The sequence below is a fragment of the Haliotis rubra genome, unplaced genomic scaffold (assembly GCF_003918875.1).
Source record: "Haliotis rubra isolate DU_JTF1 unplaced genomic scaffold, ASM391887v1 Scf479, whole genome shotgun sequence".
NCBI lineage: Eukaryota > Metazoa > Mollusca > Gastropoda > Lepetellida > Haliotidae > Haliotis > Haliotis rubra.
Genome location: NW_025767167.1, coordinates 184,556 through 207,760, shown reverse-complemented (window position 1 = coordinate 207,760; position 23,205 = coordinate 184,556). Strand labels below are relative to the sequence as shown.

General features: G+C 38.3%; 1 protein-coding gene across 1 annotated transcript in view; it reads left to right on the top strand.

The window, feature by feature from the left end:
• Positions 1–1,200: 1,200 nt before the first annotated feature.
• The window catches only part of LOC124290958 (NUAK family SNF1-like kinase 1), a 78,321-nt gene continuing 56,316 nt past the window's right edge, over positions 1,201–23,205 (top strand). Inside the window, 1 exon segment of the mRNA XM_046727802.1 lies at positions 1,201–1,944. Coding sequence (XP_046583758.1) covers positions 1,732–1,944 — 213 coding nt within the window. The 5' untranslated portion in view covers positions 1,201–1,731.

Sequence of the window (23,205 nt, the reverse complement as noted above, 5' to 3'; positions counted from 1 at the left end):
TACAATCTGTGAAGCCCATTTCTGGTGTTCCACGTCGTGATATTGGTGGAATATTGCCAAATGCAGGGTAAAATCATTCTCACTCACTCACTCAATGCTGTGGATATATTCTGACCAAGGATCCCCACGGGGTAACAAAGTCTTCAAGAGGGTCCACCATGTTAATGTCTTCAAGAGTCAATCACACGAGTGTCAACACACTCAGTATCCGCATCAGAAACCACCATGGACATCTTCAAGTAGCTCCTTCATCACACAAGACCCTGTGGGGCTACCTCAAGGCTGCCTGAACCTCGTCAGGCGGCGGACTGTAATAACTACGTCTGGACCAGACAACGAACCATCCACAACACAATATATATTGTTAGAAGAGTACTAAAGGTATCTCAACTCACTCACTCACTCACGTGTCATAAAACAGTCGCCACTAACTCCCAAACTGTGTAACGTACAAACGCCGAATGTCGTTTTGTCACTTATGCTTACTCCAACTTTAAAATTTGAAATTTCTTATGGGTCTTCTCATAGACAGCAAAATATCCCACCAATAATGCCTTGAATAACGCAACACTGAATGCATGACAACAATTTTAAAGAAAAGCCTTATTCATTGGAATACAACCCTGTCACTTAAGGCCCCATTTTACGCTCATATATAGACTGTATTTTCACGTCATTCATGAAGTCCCTTCGTTTTCACTTACACTGCATACCCACTCGGTTGATAAACGTTTTAAAAATTACGTCCATAGGTTCTGTATTTTACAGTCATTTGTGAAGTTCCTTCGGTGGTGTATGTCACAGCTAGATTGGTGTAATGTTGCAATGTTCGTTTGAAATTATGAAAATGCCACGGTGAAAACTGATCGAAGAGGACATAAAGCACTTATCAGTAACGGCCGCCGGTACACGTGGATCGTCTCAACTTTGACCTTAGGTGACATTTCGTCCTGAAATCACTCCGCTAGCGACGCCGGTAAATGAAACTATTCTTATGATAAAATAGAATTAAATTTTCTTTAATGTCAGGCTGTTTTTAAGAATAAAAGTACCAAGGTAGTTTTATTCATGACAATATCCGCTGCTGTTTCGTTGAATGCATACTCGATATAAACTAGAGCGCTATTTCGCGTAGCGGAAGCATATGCATGACGCGGCTTTTGTGACGTCACACCAGGAAGCGACTTTGTCAATGTATGGGCCCACATGTGTATTTTTACCTAGCTCCGCCTACCGCGGGTGACAGCGTTGTAGACAGAATTACACGCAACAGTACCGTAGCCGAGCGAGTGGGAAGGAGGTGGCCTGTGAGACGATCAGATACACATTGTCCAGTGAACTGTCCCATAACGTTTTACACCGCTAATCGGGACAGTCGTGTGGGGAATATACATGTGTTAGCAACCACTGTGTCTGGCCATTGCGGTACCGTGGAAGCATTGTTTCATGGATGGAGTATCGGTCGTGTGATATGTGTGATATACCATAGCTGAACATTGTGATCGGATTGGTAACAGTTGTTTGAGTGGATTGGCATTTATGTTTGGAAATTGACATAGCGAAAGGCAAATGGAAAGGTATTAACATTTGCAGCGACTTGGAGTAGAATGGTGTTCGTCTTGTGACAATTACTTGCAGCGAGCATAACACCCGGTGGCACAGTCGGCTACCCCCGGGACGTCATACATCGGAGGGTGGATTACCCTAGCTCGGAAATTATTCTTTGGTGTGATGCCTTCGAAGTCTAAGGAGATGGCTGATACCATGCGGGAGATGACACGTGCCCCCACCCCAGGGCGACCACGGCTGCGACCCACGGGACGACCGTTGTCGGTCCATCACACCAGACATAACCTCAAACATAGGTTTGAGTTGGTCAAGACGCTGGGGAAGGGGACGTATGGAAAGGTCAAGTTGGGGATTGAGAGAAATACGGGAGAACAGGTAGGTCTTGATCCACCCTTACCCCATTCCTTTTGAGACAGCCACCCTTTAACACACCCAACCCTTAACCATGGGTAATAGGGATTTACGAGTTGCACTAGTTCTTTTAATGAACACAACAATTTAATAAACTGCAGTGCCACCCAAAAAATTTTTTTTTCATTTTTAGTTTCTTTATTGTTTCTTACTCCAGGCAAAATCGCATATATATCCCAATGTAATTATGCCTCCTCTTCTAATCTTCATTGTCTAGTCATCTGCCCCCTTGGCATCACTGGGTGGCTGCTGATTTTCCTTTGAATGGCTAATTTTTGGCTTAAAGGTAATCAGTCACACTTCATTGTGTAAAATACTATCCCAGTGATATGTGCTTAGCATTAGCTAAATGAATTAACATATATTTACCAGGCTTTGGCTTTTAAGTGGAATGCTGTGTTTGGGATATGTAAAATTTATATTTGGTTTTATGACCTTGTTGAGATTTCTTCAGAATTTTTTTTGTCAAGGCTGGAAATACACTGAAAATATAATTGGGCTTAATAGGGACAGTATTCAAGGACACCCCTCAAAAAGCCTCAGATTCTTTAATTGAATATCAACTGACTTGAGTTTAAGGGGTAACTGCCAAGTTACATCCCTATTAATTACAAAAAATATATATATGGTTATGAAATATCCCTGCATATTATTATGATCAAGAAATATATATGTTGCAATGTAAATATGCATTTTTATTACACTGTTTCTTACGACTCTATTTTGTGACAAATTGTCATTTCTGGTTGTAAATTTATGAGACATTTCAATAACTAGGTCCTCTGTGAGGAGAGATGACAGACAGTTTCTAAAGTCTCATTTGATGTCGTCATTAACAGGACAGATCTGTCTGTCTGTAATTAATAGTCACTAGTGTCCAGCCAGTCTGACCATTGTCAATGGCCTAAGCTGATAATTGGTGTCAATCACTATCTGATGGACAGCTATAGACAATTAACTACTGGTGAAGTGTTTATTACACAGCCAAGAGGGCAATATGACTGTTAGCTTCCAGACACTGAAGATCATTGTGTTCACACAACATACTGGTAGTGTTCATGCATTGAGCTATTCTCAAAATATGAGTGAGTGAGTAGTTTTATGCCGGTTATAGCAATATTCCAGCAATATCACAGAGGGAACACCAGAAATGGGCCTGACACATTGTACCCATGTGGGGAATTGAACCTGGGTATTCGCCATGAGTGAATGCCTTAACCACTAGGCTACCCCACCGCCCCTTCTGAAATATGCTTCAGTAGGGAAATATGGCATATCAAAATAGCAAATAATATGATATGGTTCAAAGAAAATATAATGATATAAAGTTGGTAAATAAATTCAATAGTGTATCATGTTGACAACACTAAGACATATTTCAATAATATAGGATGACAACATTACCCTGGCCTGAACTACATGTAATGCTGTATGTGTATGTATGATAGAAACTGCACCATTTGACATCGTAACCCTAATGTCAACATGTTAAGAAAATTTTGTTAAATTTTTTAAGAAAAATTATTCTAATTTAAGTTGTAAGAAAAGTTATTTGAATAATGTTATTATTTAAAACATAGAACTTATGAAAAGGAGAAAAGAGGGAACAATATTTAAAAAAATTGGCACACATGCCCATTCTTTATTACCAAAGGAATCTTTCAACAGAAAGGATTAACAAAAGTGGGGCCTGTCAGCCTCTCTTGTGAGTTAAAAGACAGTTAATGAAACTTATTTGAAGAAAACAAGGAAAAAGATGACCTAAATCACTGATGACTGTTCCTGTGTGTGTCTACAACACAAGACGTGTGTCTTTGGCAGTACCATGACAGTCCCTATTTATTGAAGAATAAACTCTCAAGGCAATGGGCTGTATCTTATTATTTTGGATTATGTTTTTATTGGCTGGTTGTGAGCCTATGTAAGGAACTTGAATCTTTAGACCCCCTGTCCTTGGAAAAACGACCCTCCATTGTTATCCTGTTCTCCTAAACGTAAAATAAATTGAACAAAGAACCGAAGCTGTGGATCAGCATGACAGGAGAAGATGGTAGATCCATGTTCAAATAATTTTAATCTTGTAGAATGTAGTCCTTGTTTCCATTTCCCTGTATTAGCTGAAGAACAAACATAATAGTCGGATTTTGACATGGGCAGGATTTTTTTTTCGGTTTCACATCAAAGTCTGCACATCCCTGAATCTGTGTTCCTAAAAAGATAAGGATGCCTTCTTTTGGAAGGAACTATTCTTTTTTGGGTTCCACATGCATGGGATCGGGCTGTAGTTGCCATATTTACTCTGCAGAACGGTCTTCCCTGATTCATGGAGACAGACGGGTCTCTATTCATTCAAGGTAGTTTTTAGGCTAAGGCTACTTTTAATAAATCTTTCTATTCTTATTTGGAACTGTCGTGAGTATTTAAATCACCAATAATTCTTATATGTTTCCATGGACAGTGGAATGTTGTGGGTAACAAACGGATTAAGTGTTGGTGTATATTTCCAGAATGTTAAATTATCTATTGACATTTTTTGCCAATATCCTGTGTTAAAACCTGAAAACCATGCTTAAGAGCAGCTTATCAAAGTGCAGTTGGATTGCAAATAGCCTTAAAGTATGTCTCAAATCTGGTGCAGTATTGATTTGTGAGAGAATGTAAGATACTAAATACAACAGATGCTAATATCTGTCATATCATCATGCCTGGTGTCTATTTCAAGATGTCCGATGTACATTATCAATTGATGAAGAATGCCTCCTGCTGTATCTGTAGACGGAACATGACAATGGTATAAGACTGATGTGTCTACAATCATGTCCATTTGTCAAACATCTTACATGTCAGTTACATTGTCTCGTGCTTTTTCAAGCCACAGGGCACTACTGGTGTGTTTAGATGTGCCCTTTGGTATTTAAGTGTACCAGCAATACTTTCGAATGTCATGTCACCAGGAGCTTGTAAGCCTTGTTTGGCCCCACCACCACTCCCTGCTTCCTCAAGATTGGGAAAGCCCTAGTTTCTAAAACCCTAGGCTTGTTTGGACAAATTGTGAATCATATTATTTTGCCTGTTCATTTGTACCATTTCCTTGTGGTTGTACATTCAACTTTGCAAAGGTAATTGTTTTTACTTGTATCATACAATACTTTTTCCTAAGAAATATGATTTCCACATATGCCATCCATGTATTTGCACCTTGCTGTAACAGCTTGATCTGTGCACTTTAATGCAGAGTATTTTTAACCTCCAGAACTATGAACTGGTCCAGGCTGTTGGAAATTTCTGTGTGATGTAACCGTTGAGCCATACACTCATGATTACTCCCCGCCGCGTGAACATGTCAAACAGTGTTTGATTGACTACGTACCTGTGGAAGCTCTAACGACATACATACCCGTCGATGCATGCACTATCATTGTTTGAGTGCAGGAGACAGATGATCTAAGCTTTTGTCATCATCCACAGCCTTTCTGATGTGAAATATTGATAAGTGGCAGGCTGTACTGTAGACATAAGGATGACTAATTGATTCAGCTAGTAAAATGGTAGAATGAAAACATCCGCACGGACCCATGCCTGGGTGCCGAGAATTGATTTACGTGTGTACTGTAGTCATGAACCCGGTTACGTTATTACAGAATCCGGGGCGGTGAGGTGGCCAAGTGGTTAAAGCGTTCGCTCGTCATGCTGAAGGCCTGTGTTCGATTCCCCACATGGGTACATTGTGTGAAGCCCATTTCTGGTACCCCTGCCTTGATATTGCTGGAATATTGCTTAAAGTGGCGTAAAACTGAGCTCCCTCACTATTAAAGAATCCCTTTTGTGTAAATAGTTGTCACATAGCATTAGTATTCTACAGTTCCACAGTTCTAAAATTTTGAATAAGAACCAATTTTGAGCAAGCGACCACTAATTTTAGTTTTTTGTAGTATGCTATAAATGTTTGATTACACTACACAGCAAATGGCAGGGACAAAACAAAATGTTCGTTTTATCCTTCAGTTTATTAAAAGTGTTGTCATTATAAAGATAGTTTACTGAAAATGATTTGTTGCTATTGCTGTACTAACAACAATATTCTGTATATTTTCATTCATTGATGATGTTTAAGTGATAAACATGTAAGTCATGAATGGAAATTGAAATTCTTGATATTTTCAATGAAATTTACAGTATTTTAATGAATTCTACAATGTCACAAAACAGGTGTCCAAGTGTATACACAGCTGTGAAGATTATTTTTTTTAGCTTTAATACAAAATAACTGAATATGCTGGTATTAGCATTAAAATCATGACATGTCATGAAGACAAATTAGCGATGGCGTTTGACTCAAACAAACCATGTAAGAGAAGTCTTAACATCACACAAGTCTGCAGTTGGGTAAACATTCACTCTCCAGGGGAAATATGTCAGCAGCAGTAGCTTGTTAGCTGTGCAGCTAAGCCTCAGGCCACGGACTTTCACACTCCCTACTGCCCAGACAATAATTAAACAAAACCAGAGGATTATCATCAGGTTTAGAGCTATTAGATCAGTCTTTGGTCAGTCTGGGGGGCTACTGTGGCCGTTCATGAAGACAATGGAATCTGTGGATGAGCTTTGATTGGGGACGGTTTGTTTAAGGATGTGTAGAAAAGGATAATAGGTGTTATTGTCGCTGTTAAGCTTTGTTTGATGTACTTACATTGCTATCTAGACATGTCACTGTCTTAAGTACAATTAGAGTATGTTGTTAAACAAATAATTGCTATGTCTGTGTATGTATCAATATGTCAGTGGTGTTGACTTAGGTTTGAGATTCCATTTAAGCAAAAGGAGTGTTATTGTTTATTTGTTTATTATTTTGTAAAAGGTGTTTTTATGGAACAAACAAGTTGGTGACCATGGTAACTTGAATCAGTAAAATTCAGTTTCTGTTTGAACTTTTAGATTTATTACAATTATAGCCAAACAATTGATTTTTGTTGAAACAGACTGTTGTGTTGTGAACCATGAAAACATGGTCGTTTTCAGTGAAATTTCATTTTTTGAATGAGAAACATTAAGCAGGCATATCAAATTAACAAAAGATACTGATTAAGGCAATTAATAATCTTTTTCATCAGTGATAACATGATTTAAAAAATATTTCTTTAAAACCCATCATGGCATATCGGATAATTGACAAATTGAGCCAAGGAGCATCTCCCCAGACAAGACACATCCCTCCCGCTAAAACCCTTGTGCTTGATTCCACCCTCCATTGATTGGCTGGCTGGAGACCATGAACAATAACTTTCGCCATCTGGCGTTTCTCCTCACTGGATCCCCTCAATTCCAGATTAATTTTGTGAAATCTGAATGGGGACCGTTTGAATGAAGCCACGTGCCTCTGTCGGTAGTCTTTGTTGCCATGGCAAGATGAAAGCCTGTCAGTAAAAGTTGCTCAAATTTGAAAAGAAATTCCAGCCAATGGGCTTAAGCCAGCCTTGACATGTTTTACAGTGTTTTTTTATCGAAGATTACATTTTCAGTTTGAATGCTATGATTTTCAGTTTAATGAGTATTTTTTATATTTTTTTCTTTTTTGACATAACAAATTGTCAATGGTGCCTTTGAAATGGCAAGGTTGAAAAACCTTTTCATTGTACTGGTTTCAACAAAAAAGGTCAAATCTATCCGAAACACTTAGTGAACATGCTCTGAACGAAGCAGTATAGATTGAAGTTTAGGTTTAAATTCTGATATAATGTTTTTGGCAAACCTTGCAAACAGGTTGAGGTAGTCCTACAAACAGACCCTGCCATAAGAAATATTCAGCCTCACAAAGTACATTCATGAAACTTTGGCAAGTCTAGTTTTCTTAGCTAATGCTCAGGGCTTAAAATAAAATAAAATAAAGAATTAAAGCTTTTATAAATATGAAAGAAGAAATATATTTGATTATAGAGTCTCATGCTGATTTACAAACATATATACACATATATTCATATACTAAAACAACATCCAGCCTATGGGACTCAATATTTTGTTAAAACTATTCTCAAGTTGAAATAGCATACTGAGTAAAAATATTCAGATATAACTGTCTAAACAGACATCCATATAGATAAGGACAAACATTATGGATGAACAACTTCTTTATTCAGGTGAATAAAGAAATTGTTCATCCATAAAGTTTGTCCTAATATCTGACTCTCCAACTTCTAAAAATGCCTCTCAAAGAAGGACATCCATATATATCAAGCACTTTTACACATGAACATACAAACACATTTACACAGAAGGCATGTATAGTTCAGGGATAGAGTAAGATGGGTAGGTTGGGGAGGTATGGACCGGAGGTCTGGGTTTTAACACCCTCTGGTCATCCCAGGGAGGGGCTGTTGGTCAATAGGAGGGGAATAGTTTAGACAACAGTGTGACCAGGAGGGGGATGGGGGGCCTTCGGTCAACACATGGTGACCACTGCAGCCACTCTCAGCACACTGTAAATACCCAACACTTCCTCAGTAATGCGATTTAAGGAACACACCTATTTAGGAAGAAAAGAAACAGTTTGTTTGTCAGAGACAACACATGGGTGTCGGTTTATACTGATTAAGTGGGGAGTAGATTAGTGACAGGGTGATATACACGGACATTACGAATCCACAATGCCAATTACCAACAATTTTGCCAAAAATATTATTATCATATTGTCACTGGCACATTTGTTTCTTGGTTGCTGGTTTAGTATTTGTTCAAAATGTATTTGAAGGTATTTCAGTATAGTTGCCATGTTCCTTTTTGTGACAACCCAGTGAAGATTTGGTTTAGAATTGGTCATCAGCAACACTAGTCTGTCATACAGACCCTGAAGCAAATATATCCAAGAAAGCCCGCGCAAGTCTAGATTTCTTCAGCTTCAAATGAAGAAAGTCTCAGGGCTCCTTTTCATTATATTATATTTTTTTTTACTATAAACTTTTTTCAGTAAAATATGTTCATTTCAGAGACTAGTTGTTAGTCTACAGCAACACATGCTTGTCGACTAATGGGTTGTCAGTCTCGCTGACTTGGTTGACACATTATGTATTCCATTTGTGTAATTTGACACTGGATTGTCTGGTCCAGATTGGATTAATTTTATATCGCAGCCATATAGCTGGAATATTGGTGAATGCATCTTTAAACAACAAACAAAACGTTTTTAGGAATAATGTAAAAACTAAAAGCAATTAAATAATTTTACTGCAGAGGTATACTGTTTTGTATGTTATTTTTTGTAATGATGTTTAAATAGCCAAGAAGTAGAACAATACTTGAGCAAGTTTAATCCAAAATGATGCAGCTTGTTAGAGTTCTTTTAATTTGTTAATACAACAGACCAAATAATAATTGAAATCCTGCATTGGTTCCTATTTTTCATTAACTCTATTTCTGGAACTAATTGTTAACGTTACTTAAAGGGTGGCAGTAAGGGCACAATGAAGTTGAGGGAGTGTGTTCCAGTTTACGGCCATCTCTGTGGAAGTAACTATGAAGGGTCAATTGACCTTATGATCAATCTAATCCCAAGTAGCAACAAAGTAATGTTGTTTATTATGTACCTGCTGAATATCATTGTTAATCTGGGTCATTACAGGTCACTGACTGCTGATCGGTTAATAGCTTTATGTTTGACCTGTCCCAGTACTAATGGGATTTTCAGGGGTGGAATGAGGGTAGTACCCTGCTGAATGCTCTGTACTAGATGTATGTGGGTATTTGAGGGTATACTGGCTGTATATGTGAATTTGAGGGTATGATAGGCTGTATATGGGTATTTGAGGGTATACTGGCTGCATATGTGAAATTGAGGGTATGATACTATGGGTATTTGAGGGTATGATTGCTGTATATGGGTATTTGAGGGTATACTGGCTGTATATGGGTATTTGAGGGTATACTGGCTGTATATGTGAATTTGAGGGTATGATAGCTGTATATGGGTATTTGAGGGTATGATAGCTGTATATGTGTATTTAAGGGGAAATGATAGCTGTATATGTGAATTTGAGGGTATGATAGCTGTATATGGGTATTTGAGGGTATACTGGCTGTATATGGGTATTTGAGGGTATACTGGCTGTATATGTGAATTTGAGGGTATGATAGCTGTATATGGGTATTTGAGGGTATGATAGCTGTATATGGGTATTTGAGGGTATACTGGCTGTATATGTGAATTTGTGGGTATGCTGGCTGTATATGTGAATTTAGGAGGTACTGTACTTTATAAGGTGATACTTGAAGTTAAATATGAAGTGCATAAACTGAATACAGTAAACACAAGTTGTGACTATTTTAGAGAATGTTGAGGTAAAATAGTGTGCTTATTCACTACAAAAGAAATGTCGTTGTATGAGACATTTGTGAAATCACAAAATAAAAAGAAGAAAATATCTGCCAAGTAAGAACATTTTTGTCTCTTTTAGGAAGCAGTTACAGTGTATTAGTTTGAAAACCTTAGAGGTTTTAAGGTTGTTGTTTTTTTCAAGATGTTAAAAATTTGGTTTGTGTCATAGTACTAGTATATTTTGTTTTGAGTAATTAAGAATGGATTTTTTGTCCAAATCCCTAGTTAGTTTCTGAGACTTGTCAGTCTTCAGGTGGACAAAGAAATCCTTTTAAATTAAATTTTTTTTAAAAAGGAGCCCCAGTGAGAAGGGAGATACAGAACCTGAGAAAAAAATGTAGACTTGCTTCTTTAAGTCTAGAAAAGGCTGAGCGGAAGGGAAAATAACGTGAGATGGACTAGACTTGAGGAACATTGACAAAGGAAGTGTTGGGGGATGATGGGGGTTGGAGATTGGGGAGGGGGAATGGATATAGGGCTAGAGGAAGGAATGAGGGAGAAAGGGGTTAAGCCTAGGATACCTCATCAGTATCTCATAAATAGGTCAAACTGATGTCTTCCTTTCAATGTGATCACAACTTTATGGCATAACCTGCCACGACTGGGCGAGCCCCTTGTCACCAATGCTGTGTGGGGTGGTATGGGGTAAGTCTCAGGAGGGGCCAGCTGTATAGAGGGCTGTGTTGGAGGGAGAAGGGCTTGCTTTGAGACTGGGCAGTGGGCAGGGTAATATTGTCTAACTGATACCCTGCAAGTGGGGAACAACTTGGGTCACGACCTTTGGGGAGCAATAATGGGTAAATGTTCAATCATCACCAGCAGTGAAAGAGCAAAATAAGGTGTTAGGACACATAGGTGTTAAGTAATGCTAGATGGCACAATTCCTCAAAGGGGCATGGGTTTATGTAAACATGACCCAGATTGACGAGCGACCCTGGTGAAGACCAAGGAACCTGTAATGAGCCGTGATGAAATTCCTTGCCCATAAACACCCCCCACCCCCCACCCCCCAGGTGGAGATTGGAGATTTGGCCCTTTGTGAAGAATTGTTGTTGACAGAGTATAGTAAAATGCATCTTTAGAGATCAATATACAGATAAATCATTGACATATTACAGCTCATTGTAAAAGTCAAAGTAACAGATGTAAGAACCTACACTCTCATGAATCATTGGGTAAATGATATTTTATGTCACAGTAAGCACTGTGGCGGCTATGTCATGTTGACTGAATCACAACACCTAGTATTTAGCAAACAGGAGCACATGGCCCATTACAGGATCTGTTGGTCACTGCTTACTCGGTTGACACATGTCATCGTATCCCAACTGCATAGGTTGATGTTCATGCTGTAGATCACTGGATTGTCTAGTCCAGACTCGATTGTTTACCGACAGCTGCCATATAGCTGGAATACTGCTGAGTGCAGAGTTAAACAACAACTAAATCAAACCAAAACATATCAAGGAGGGGGAGCAACTGAATTCTATATCGGGTCAAAAAATTAATCTTCATGTCATAGTGATTTGTTCTTGTACACACCCTTCTGAAATGTTTAAAGCCTCTGTAATCATTACATGTTAGTTATATTTTTTCCCATTTTTTTTGGTATTTATTTTGTTTTGTTTTTTACACCTTTCAGCTATACTATGGTTTAACTGTAATTATCTAATCTCGACCAGACTATGTAGTGTTCGACATCATGAGCATGTATCTATGCAACTGTAATACAATGGCATGCACAAACCATGTCTTCCAACCTGATCACCCGATTCTGACCCGGTCACCCGGTGTAGTTACAATACCATCGAGACAGAGATGGTGTCCAACCATATCACACATACTCTCGATGTCAAGGTTACGCATTCAGATGGTCACTTGAAGGTCAACAAGAAAAGCTAAATCATCTGAATGATATAAGAACAAAAAGAATGGTAAATGGTGGATTCTGGGCTATGAGGGTAACCATGGCATGTTTCTCAGGGATTAGAAGCCTTTGTTCAGCTTGGGATGTTTATGAAGTGATCATTTACTTTCTTGGGTATGTTAAGTGTTAAAGGAGGTGTGGGTTTGAATCCCAGGGGCTCTCAACAAAAGTACTAGAATCTGTACTTTACTAAGAAAGTGTAATCCCAAATATGACATATGTTACATTTGATCACTTTCTAAATGGCATTGTGCAATCATGTTAAAGGGAGAGTTGGCTCAAGTAAATAGCAGTCTTAGCAAATATGAGTAACTGTCCCTCAAATATAATTTCCATGGTCTGCAGGGGAAGATACTGTGGTTCAGGGACTAGTGTGGGTAATGAAATGAAAGTATATTTTCTATAGTTGTTAGAAATTGTATTACTAAGTGATTTGTGAATGTGTATTTTTGAATACAGATGTATTTCTATATCCATTGGCCTTGACATTGCTTTTACAGCTGGAGATAAATTCTTGTAGAATAAGGGACAAGTGTCTGCATTCTTAGACAAAGTTTTTAAATCTCAGATGCAACTGACAGGAAAGAAACTGAACTAAAAGGTTTTTTATCTCGATGAATCAATCAACACGCTCTTACTTTCACTGTTTCCAGGCAACTGAAGAATGTGTCAACTTATCAGCTGTCTCCAATCGCAAAGATTGAATTTCACACACATTATCTTCTGTTGTGTCACTTTCTCGCAGGCAATGTCAACACAGAAAAAAACTGTGGTCAGAAAAATATCGGAAACCTAAAACCAGGTGCGAGGCCAAGTATGTCTCTTCTCGTGCACCGAATACCTCAGGCTTGTTTTGTAACCTGCCCCAACTTACCTGTGTCTAATAGTATGATTATAGGGTGGTGTTACCCAGGGGTTCAAACATTGTTATCCTTGTATAAACCGTGTGCACAAGATATGTAAATTAAGAACAATTTCAGGGCATTTCAGTTTGAACTTTGAGTTGGGTAGTGTAATATGTTCATGTAAAGCAGTTAAGTTGCTCGGTTGGCGAGGAAAGTATCAGTTTTGATGAAATTATAGGGATGCCCCAGTTCAAACCTATTAACAACTGTAGTGACGGAGGAGAGGAAGCGTGCCGAAGCTTACTGTGGAGTAGTCACATTCACTGTGAGGACATTGGGGATAGAATGAAGGGTGTACACTATTGTGTGTCTTGTTTCAAATAAGCATGCCAACCTAATCTGTCTCAATAAACACTGGACTTTCAATATCAGTACTTCCCGGAACATGAGTTTACTTTACACACTTATACTTACTGGCAATTTTCTTTTGGGTCTTTATTTGAAATAATTGTGATCCCTTGAAATTGTGGTGTACCGCTGGGATAATTTACCTGATAAATATTTTGCAAAATCATGATGTAGAAAGATAAATGTGATGTTTGAACCACTCAGACAGGATTGGGTGGTCAGGCTCAGTGATTTGGTTGCTGTATCCAAACTGCATTGAGACCTGTGAAGACCGGGGGTAGAATAGGTCTTCAGCAACCCATGCTTGCCACAAAAGGCGACTATGCTTGTCGTAAGAGGCGACTAACGGGATCGGGTGGTCTGGCTCGCTGACTTGGTTGACACATGTCATCGGTTCCCAATTGTGCAGATCGATGCTCATGCTGTTGATCACCGGATTGTCTAGATTATTTACAGACCGCTGCCATATAGCTGGAATATTGCTGAGTGCGGCGTAAAATTAAACTCACTCACTCACTCACTCACTCACTCACTCACTCACTCACTCACTCACTCACTCACTCACTCACTCACTCACTCACTCAAACTGCATTGATCGATGATCTTGGTGTCAGTCACTGGATTGTCTGATCCAGACTATTTATATGCAGACTGCTGTCACGTAACTGGCATTGTGAAACATTTGAACAAACGGACAAAGAACTGTTTGTTTATCCACCTGCTGTTACAGATACAGGGGTGGAGATATCCACCCTCTGCTCTTATTCAAATATCATATACGCTACTTTCAATGATAGGAGCCTGAATCATGCGCCAGCATTTATGTGCAGCCTTGGTGAATCACCAACAAATATGAGTAGTAACTGTAGAAGACTAGTTAATGAAATGCAAGCAAATGTGTTTGTTATGCTTAAGGTACCCTGAATAAAGATGCTTTAGTTTAGTAGCCTTAAGACAGCTACAGTAACACTGAAAATCATTTTGATAAGAACGAACAATATTTAATTTGAAAAAAAACAACGTGAAAATGTAGACTTGCTTCATTTAGGGCTGTAGCATTACAGTAAGATCTGGGTGGAAGGGAAAATAATTTGGTTGAGGGACTGTGAAACATACTTGAGATGCCTAATACAAATGATTCATCCCTCTTTTATGAAGCCATACCTAGTATTTATTTTCATTACCTATGTCTCACCAAGTCAACCACGTCTTGTCTAATTGACTGTCTGCTAATCATAATGAGAGAGTGGATCTTTGATCTTTGTACAAGCCTTATCATCAGAGGCTTACACATGTAGACTCGTTCATACAATCACAATGACCGGCCAGCCTAAATCTCAGTTCTAAATCCAGTCAGGATATGAAAGATGATTGTGATGTATGTCCATCTCAAGGCCTGGTTAAAGTTTGACTGATGGGAGGTGGGATGGGTGAGGATACATGATGACAGTTTAATAGAGGCTGAGACAGGAAGGGGAGCTACATCAAATAGGCTTAGCGGTAGGCAGGGAGAGGTACTCTGTCCTATCTTTTTTATGAATAGTGTGGATTAAGTTAGATGGGACAGGTAGGAATGTAAATGGATTTGTTTTATAATGATGGAATACAGTTAGAAGGCTGAAACTAGTCAGAGAATGGTACCAGGTCAAGTCTGTTTTATGGAGTGACCAGATTAACTTAGATATATGGGAATGTTTGGAAATAGTTTTGTAGTGTGACCAAATATATATGTATATATAATCAGACTTTAGTTTTGCTATTTGATGTTTATCACAGCATTAAGTATATCCTAGCTCTAAGACAAACTCCAGGACAATAATCAAGTCAGAACCAGACAATCTGGTGATTGATGTCATGAGCAGTAATCTATGCCCATTGGGTAGTATATCATCAGAGACAAGATATGATATGGTGTCTGATTATGTGCTAAGCTTGATCCATTAGTTCCTGGGACCAGTTCAAATTCAGGAAACTGCATCAGTGAGTAATGTAGCCATGGGCAATCAGGGAAACATATCCATCTTCAGTTTTGTTCACAACAATGTGAAATATGAATGCATTGTACAGAGTTAGGATTGACCTTTCTCATACATTTTATGTGTCAGCATTTAAGGGATAAATAAAAAACATGGTTCGGGAATGAAAAAATTATTTTGAGGTATTTATCAGGGAAGGGCATCATACATATATGTCCTGAGCTGATATTTAGGCTGGATTAACTTCTGTCACAAAGAGTGTCAAGTTCTTACACCCTTTTTGTGGGGCTGCAAGATCGCCATAGTGATGTTACATTTAACATATTTCAACTTCAGTCAGGTCTGGATATTACACCCAAAAAATCTTTTTAAAGTGGTCAATTTTCACAGAACTGAAAACTTAACAAATATGAAAATTGTGTTTCAAGTATTAATCATTTCTAATATCATGAAAATGTGTTCAGTTTCATTATTACTTAAATGGACGTAAGGGAATGTATTAACCAGAGGCTGAGTTTGTGAGGAAATGATCGACCTCCAGACCGACACAAGGAGTGCCTCATCCAAGGATGTATATTCCCTCCAGCCAGGTCACTGCGACCGGAGAGTAATCGCTCTTCCATATTTAACCAGCACAGGCTATTTTGAAGTTTTTAATTGCACAGAATCAAACATACATCGCCTACGCATATTTCGTCAACAGGAAGCATGACTTTTTCACCTGACATCAACATGAAGATAGACGAGTGGAGAGATGAACATGATGTACTGATTTCTCAAAAACTTGTCGTCATTGTTAAAATATTATCCATTTTATTTTGACAGGTTTTCCTGGTTTTGACAAGTAATCGCTATTCTTTTAAGCAAACATATTTACTAAATTTGAAGGGATGTATTTTGACAGGTTTCCCTGCTCTTGACAGGTATTCACTACTTTTTTCTTCACACATATTTACTAAGTTTGAAGGGATGTGTTTCTCTTTGGATAAGAAGTCAAACAGATTGTCTGCTAACTTGTGTCATACTGAAAAATATATTTGCTCATCTGAATATTTTGAGAATTCTAAGGGAGGTTAAATGTAAGTCAGTGCAAAAGATTTGTAAGTTTTATAAATAGAAGAGTCAGTTTACCCAGTAAGAACATCTCCAGCTTGAAGCTTCAATATTTTGGGTATTGGCTAACACAAAGGTTTTCAACATATGCCATAAAACATCATGCATGTCATGCATAACATCAAAATAAGTTTACAAACCACACACATGGATTTATCTGGATTTTCAGACCCAACTGCAAATGTCAGTAAAAATTTCCCAAAGGATATAGTCAAATTTCAGTGTTGATATTTATAAATATTTATAATGTGAGGGTTTGGTCAAGATGACTTGTATTTCATCGATTAAAGGACACCTAAAAAGGACTGAATGAGTGAGTGAATGAGTGAGCATGGTCTTGCAATGTTTCTAGCAATATTCCAGCAATATCATGGCGGGGGACTACAGACATGGGCTTCACGCATTGTATCCATGTTGGGAATCGAACCCGGTACTTCACTGTAACAAACAGATGCTTTAACTATTAGGCTACCAACAGAGGAAATTATTTAAACTATTAACATAATTGCTTTGAATACAGTGTTAGATACCCATGAAAATTAGAAAGAACCTTTTAACGAAAAGAGTTTTGTAATAGAAATAATATTTTTTCTCTGTTTGTTTGCTAAGAGCCCCTAGTACCCCATATAATCACCCACCTAAATAAACGCCCATGGGCGAATTATTGAGTGGGCGGCTTTCCGGAAAATCCCGGTATGTGTTGTGGATATATGCCTGATGCAATAGTGATGGTGGAATACAGACAAAGACTGAATGAAGCTTTTATGAATATTGCAAACTGATAAAAATGTAAATGTCGATGCATAAATGCAAGCACCACTGAACAGTTTGATATTACACACTGTTGGAATATATTATTACTATGCTAGGTTATTTCACAATGAAGCGGAAAAGGAGGCTATTTGCTTTTAAAGTTATGTACATCCAGTTTGAACATATTATGCATGTAGAAGTTCCAGTATTTACATGTACTCTGATCATACAGACTCGACTACATATTGAATAACTTTCTAAAGACTTCAGTTGAATTTCATGTTTAACTTTTCAATAAAATTGCAGTTGAAAAATTTACATAACAATTGTTCAAGTCTGAATCTTCAATGCACATGATGTTACTCTTAGAGACCTTAAATGTCTATAGAGTGCATTTGTCAACACGCCAGTATAGACTTATACCCGCCCGTTGGGACATAATTGAAATGGTCTCATCGTTTCATGCTCATACTTTGTTCAAACATAAAAGAATTAAAAATGAATTGCTTTAGAATTTGTTAAGAGTAGTCCCTGTTTGCCCATGTGTGAAGCCTGACGACGGACCGTCTCGACCGAGGACCGAGCGGAAACGGAAAAACTGCTGATTGATGGCGTGACAATGATAGACAAGTTATGGGGTAGCTAGTGTTTGACAAGCAATACAAGGCTGAATATCCCAAGCACATTGACAGGCACTAACCCAATCAAATCTGTGTCGGCCAACCAGGGTGGCGGGATTTGGTGAGGTGATATACCGTAATGTTTCTATGAAAATGAACAGCTAATTGATAATGTTTTTTATCTTTTCATTTCTGTTAGAATAAATGTTCCAAAATCAGTGTCCTTAAAGTATTTAAACAGGAAAAAGCTGCTTCATAGTCAGATAAATAATTACTTCATGTTTATTTAAGTCATTTATGATGAAAACAAATAATGTAACAATCATGTTTGTCTGAAATGAATTCATAATTGGTGTTAATACATAGTGTTTCAAGTTATTCGCACCAGATACTCAGTTCATGGACATATTAAGAACAGTATGTATTGATATTTATATTTGGCTGGTTTTCTGAAAGAATTGATAATCTATGCTGTTTTTAGTCCACTTAGGTATATTTTATCACTTGATCTGTAATTATTTCCTGAGAAAATAAGTGAACATTGAAACAAAAACGGCATTAATTTCTACACATAACTGTCACACCCTATCTTCATTGTCAGTAATTAAATTTTTATGTAAACTTCAAATTACTTAACATAGATCCAGAATGACTTTTGAAACCACTAGAATTTGCTTGGTCACTGAAGCCAGTGTATTTACACGTTTTATCTGTGTACACAAGTGTGATGTGAGGTTAATGTTGATCTGATACCTGTATCACCATACCTTACCTCGTTAAGGTGACAAGTGACCACGTGGTCAAGTACAGAAGGACGTAGTCATGTAACACTAGGGTCAAAGGTAAACAGAGCACAAGGTGGACAGCTTTAGGAATGCATGCTGTAACGTGATTGGCTGAAGTATGAAAAGTATCAACAAATCACGATATTGCTTTCAGTTTGCTTATCACCAGTGCAAAATATTCATTCGGGTTATAAAATTAATAGAAAAAGACCCTTTGAATTTGAAGCTGAAAATACTTGTATGTTTGTTTTCATCTACTGATGACTTTGATATTTTATATGTCAATATCTTGGCTAGAAATTTGTTATGTGACTATTATTAATTTTCTAGTAATTGATAGGCCTAGTGGTATAGGGGATGCAGTGTCTGCAAGAGACGGTACAACTGGTTTGTTTCCTGTCTGGAGGTGGTGGGTTAGCCTAATGGTTAAAGCGATCGCTTGTCACGCTGAAGACCCGGGTCGAGTCCTCACATGGGTACAATGTGTGAAGCCCATTTCTGGTGTCCCCCTGCCGTGACATTGCTGGAATATTGCTAAAAGCGGCGTAAAACCATACTCAGTTAGTTTCCTGTCTGTCGCCCGCATAAAGAAATTGAAAGATGGTACTTGTTGTTTCCCTGCCTGCTGCTCCAATATAAACATTTCCTGGTCAGCTCGGAGTCAGTATCAAAGTCAGACTGTGACAATAAGTCCAGTGATTGGTCAGCTCAAGTTTATTGTGGGGTATTTGTTTTAAACTAATGCATAGTATCTTAATAGGCTAGCGACTGGCCTTAGCCCAAGCTACAAACAGTAACTCACTCATGCTAAAGAGGTGCAAACATCTTGAACGCAATGTTCAACGCATTTCATCTTGCCTTTCATCATTACCAAAGTTAAATTTGTTGCAAAAGCATCACTAGAGATGGTAACGAGCATGATAAGCGGAGTGGCCTGATTGCTGCTCTACCTGAATATACAGGTAATGAGCGCCATGTTCGACATCCACGCACAGGTATTAGTTGGGGAATCCAGTTGAAGTGCTGGCCATGTCGGGAGAGATTGCAAGAAGGGAATTGTACATTGGAACCCAGGGGACCAAAGGAAGGTGGAATGAGCTTCACCCTCGCGCAGGAATATTTGCCTGGGACCTTTCGAGGAGATTGGGCGTGTGCAGTGGAGAAAATGCTTTTGATAATGTCATTGCAAAGGATTGTGGGTCAAGGCTCCTAGTGAAATGTATCGATTTGTCATGAGGAAATCTAACAAGGAAGTGGAAACCTGGGACATGAACTTCTTTGAAAACTTATCGTGGGAATGTAAATGTTTTATGTGTTTGCATACATTTTAGACATCAGACATTTTTTAATTTGCTGTCATTGTGGATGCACCTTAACAGTTTGACAGCAGGTACCAGGCTCTGTTTCATCTTTTAAACACTGTATTTCTCGTAATAAGTGTCCCAGGTGCTTAAAACGTTATGCAGTGAGTGGGGAAAGGGGGCTTATAAAGATGGATTAGTAGTGAATACATTTTGTTTAAATGATGATGAAACTGAAGCGTATTCCATAATATTTACTTGTCAGTTATACCAAATCTGCAGTGCTGTGTTTTTGAAAATCTGTAATATGCTCAAGAAGACATGGACTATGAAGTACATTTTATGTCGGATTAGGGGGGATGCTTATAAAGATACCGAACAGATTGGTGATAGTGCTCGTATTGAAGAAGGCACTTTATGAGGCGAGTAAGGGATATTGTAATGTATGTTGAGTTCTGAACTTACACACCTGCACTCACTGATATATATTAAAGGTCACATGCAACCAAAAATTCAAACATAATTAAAACACAATTATCACTTATTCATGACATATAATATACATTGCTGGTTATGAAAAAACATATAAACAAAATTATAAGCGTACAATCGCAAATCAAAAGTGCAATATTGTGTACTTCGGTTTACTTCCCAAGAAACGAAGCAGCCGGGATACCGAACCCAGTCAGAGCGGGTGGGTGTGCACTCAAGTGTAACGACTGGTTCATTTGCAGATGCCCTCACGGGTCATTGTGTGTGTATATATAGAGATGTTGGGTTTTGTAAATACATGCTCATTTTTTGTGTATAACATTTTGCAATCAACAGACATCATAACATGTCATGTGTTCAAGTATCACGCCTGCCTGTCTGTGTAATTACATAATGTGACAGAGACCAAACTCGGGCCATAAATCAATGCATTTTGTTTATGGTGTATAGCCTGATTGGTGTTAAGTTCAAATTGCATGTGGTCAGTGATAGCAGCTGTGTATTGAATATTGTCATTAGCAGACAGGCAGGCAGACAGGTGTCAATAAAACAAGACATTGAGTTTAGTCTGAGAAAGTGACTCGGTAAGAAGAACGTGTGGTGAAAAAGACAAATGAAATTATATAAACTGTTAATTTACTGTCATAACATATAAAAAGCTCGCGCCTGTGAGATATCAACAAAACATTAGAAAATAGCTCACACCAAAGCCTTCACCGAGTATTCACCGGACAACCCGCTTCCAAGCTGCGCGAACCTACTTCACTGCGCACGTGCTATAAGCGCAGCCCAGCTGTTGAAACCGTTTTCCCCAGAAAAGTCTGGGGAAAATTAATGAAACGTTTGAACTCCGATTTCACGCGGTTTTTTTCATCGCGTTATTTTTCAACTTTATAAGTTGAATTTGCATTTTTGTTGATTTGTTTCGGTAAGTCCATACCGAAAGGTATCAGAAACTGCAAAGTTGTGTTTTACGTTGCATGTGACCTTTAAGGAAAATGAATTTTCATAGCTCACAACCCTTTTTGCGGACTAAGCATGTCTGTCCAGTCCAAATCAGCAAAATCTTCAAGAGAAACATCCCATAGGGGGTTCACTGTTGCTGGGTTCAAACTGTGTCAGTTACAAGGAATTGTCTAACCAACAACTGAAGCAGAACTGCATGATGGGAGAGGTATTAAGCAATGTTTACCTCTCAACCTCTATCACAAGCAATGATTATCACCTGAATAGCTTGCCTCTACAGTGTTGCTGGTCTTCAGTGACTGCGTAACCTCTTGTTGAACAAACGATGATGGATCACCCGCAAGCTTCATTGGATAATCTTGTGGACTGGCGGCCATCTTTGATTTTCAAGGTTCACTTGGTCCTTTGATTCCTAATGGTCAGTTTAATGACCAATTATCATTACCCTTGATCCTTTAACATCACAGACTAATAGAATTCCTCTGACCTCCTTCTGAGACACTGAGTTCGGACTGTAGAATGTTATTATCATTATGGTTTTACTCCATTGAAGGACGATTGAAATGATCCGACACCGTAAGTGTTTGCATACGGCAAATGGCTATTGCCTGTTGCTATGCTTGCCCTACAGAGGTCTCTGTTGGAAAGTACTTAAAGTTTATTACTATGAATTCCTTAAATGACTCGCTCCCTTTTAGGAGATATTAATACATTCTCCAACATTATTTCACATGCTTGCAGTGACCTGTGAAACATCAAGGTGATTAGTGGTAGTTTCTAGTTTCTTTGGCAAGGCATTCCTTGCTCCTTGAATACAGAAAGTCACATTACCAATACCTGAAGATAAGCTCCCTTTGACAAATTAACTATTGGTTAGGCGAGAGGTTAAAATGATGGCTTTCTATGGAAACTTGCGTTTGTGTTCTTGTGTACAATGTTGGAGTCAGTTCTTGGAGTCCTGCTGTTACATAAGGGATAATGCTTAAGGTGACGTAAAACTCACTCTTGAAGGTTTGAACCTCTGTGGAAGGAAAAGTGTGCTGGAGCATTGTGATGACTATGAGAAAACATCAAATATATGAATTTAAAATAACTAAACTAACAATCTTCCTTTCAAAACTCTGTGAGGTTAACAGATCATAGTCGTCACTATGAACAAGAATCTATTGGAAAAGATAAATGAGCTGTTAAATATACAGCTTATATATTTTGAGTGCAGAGCATTCTGCAAAAGCATCATTCTAGCATGAGCACCATCACCCCTTCTTCATCATCATCATCATCATCATCATCATCATTCTTGCAATATCATAACCACCAGCATCATCATCGCCATCATCATCATTGATGTCATCATTATCTCTGCAACATTCTAGCGTGAGCATCATCACCCTTCATCATCATCATCTTCATCATCCCTGCATCATTCTTGCAATATCATGATCTTCATCCCTGCTTCATCACATCATCATCATCATCATTGTTGTCATCATCATCTCTGCATTCTAGCGTGAGCATCATCACCCTTCATCATCATCATCTTCATCATCCCTGCATCATTCTTGCAATATCATGATCTTCATCCCTGCTTCATCACATCATCATCATCATGATATCTGCAACATTCTTGCATAATCATCATCATCCCTGTATCATCTTCATCTTCATCATCAT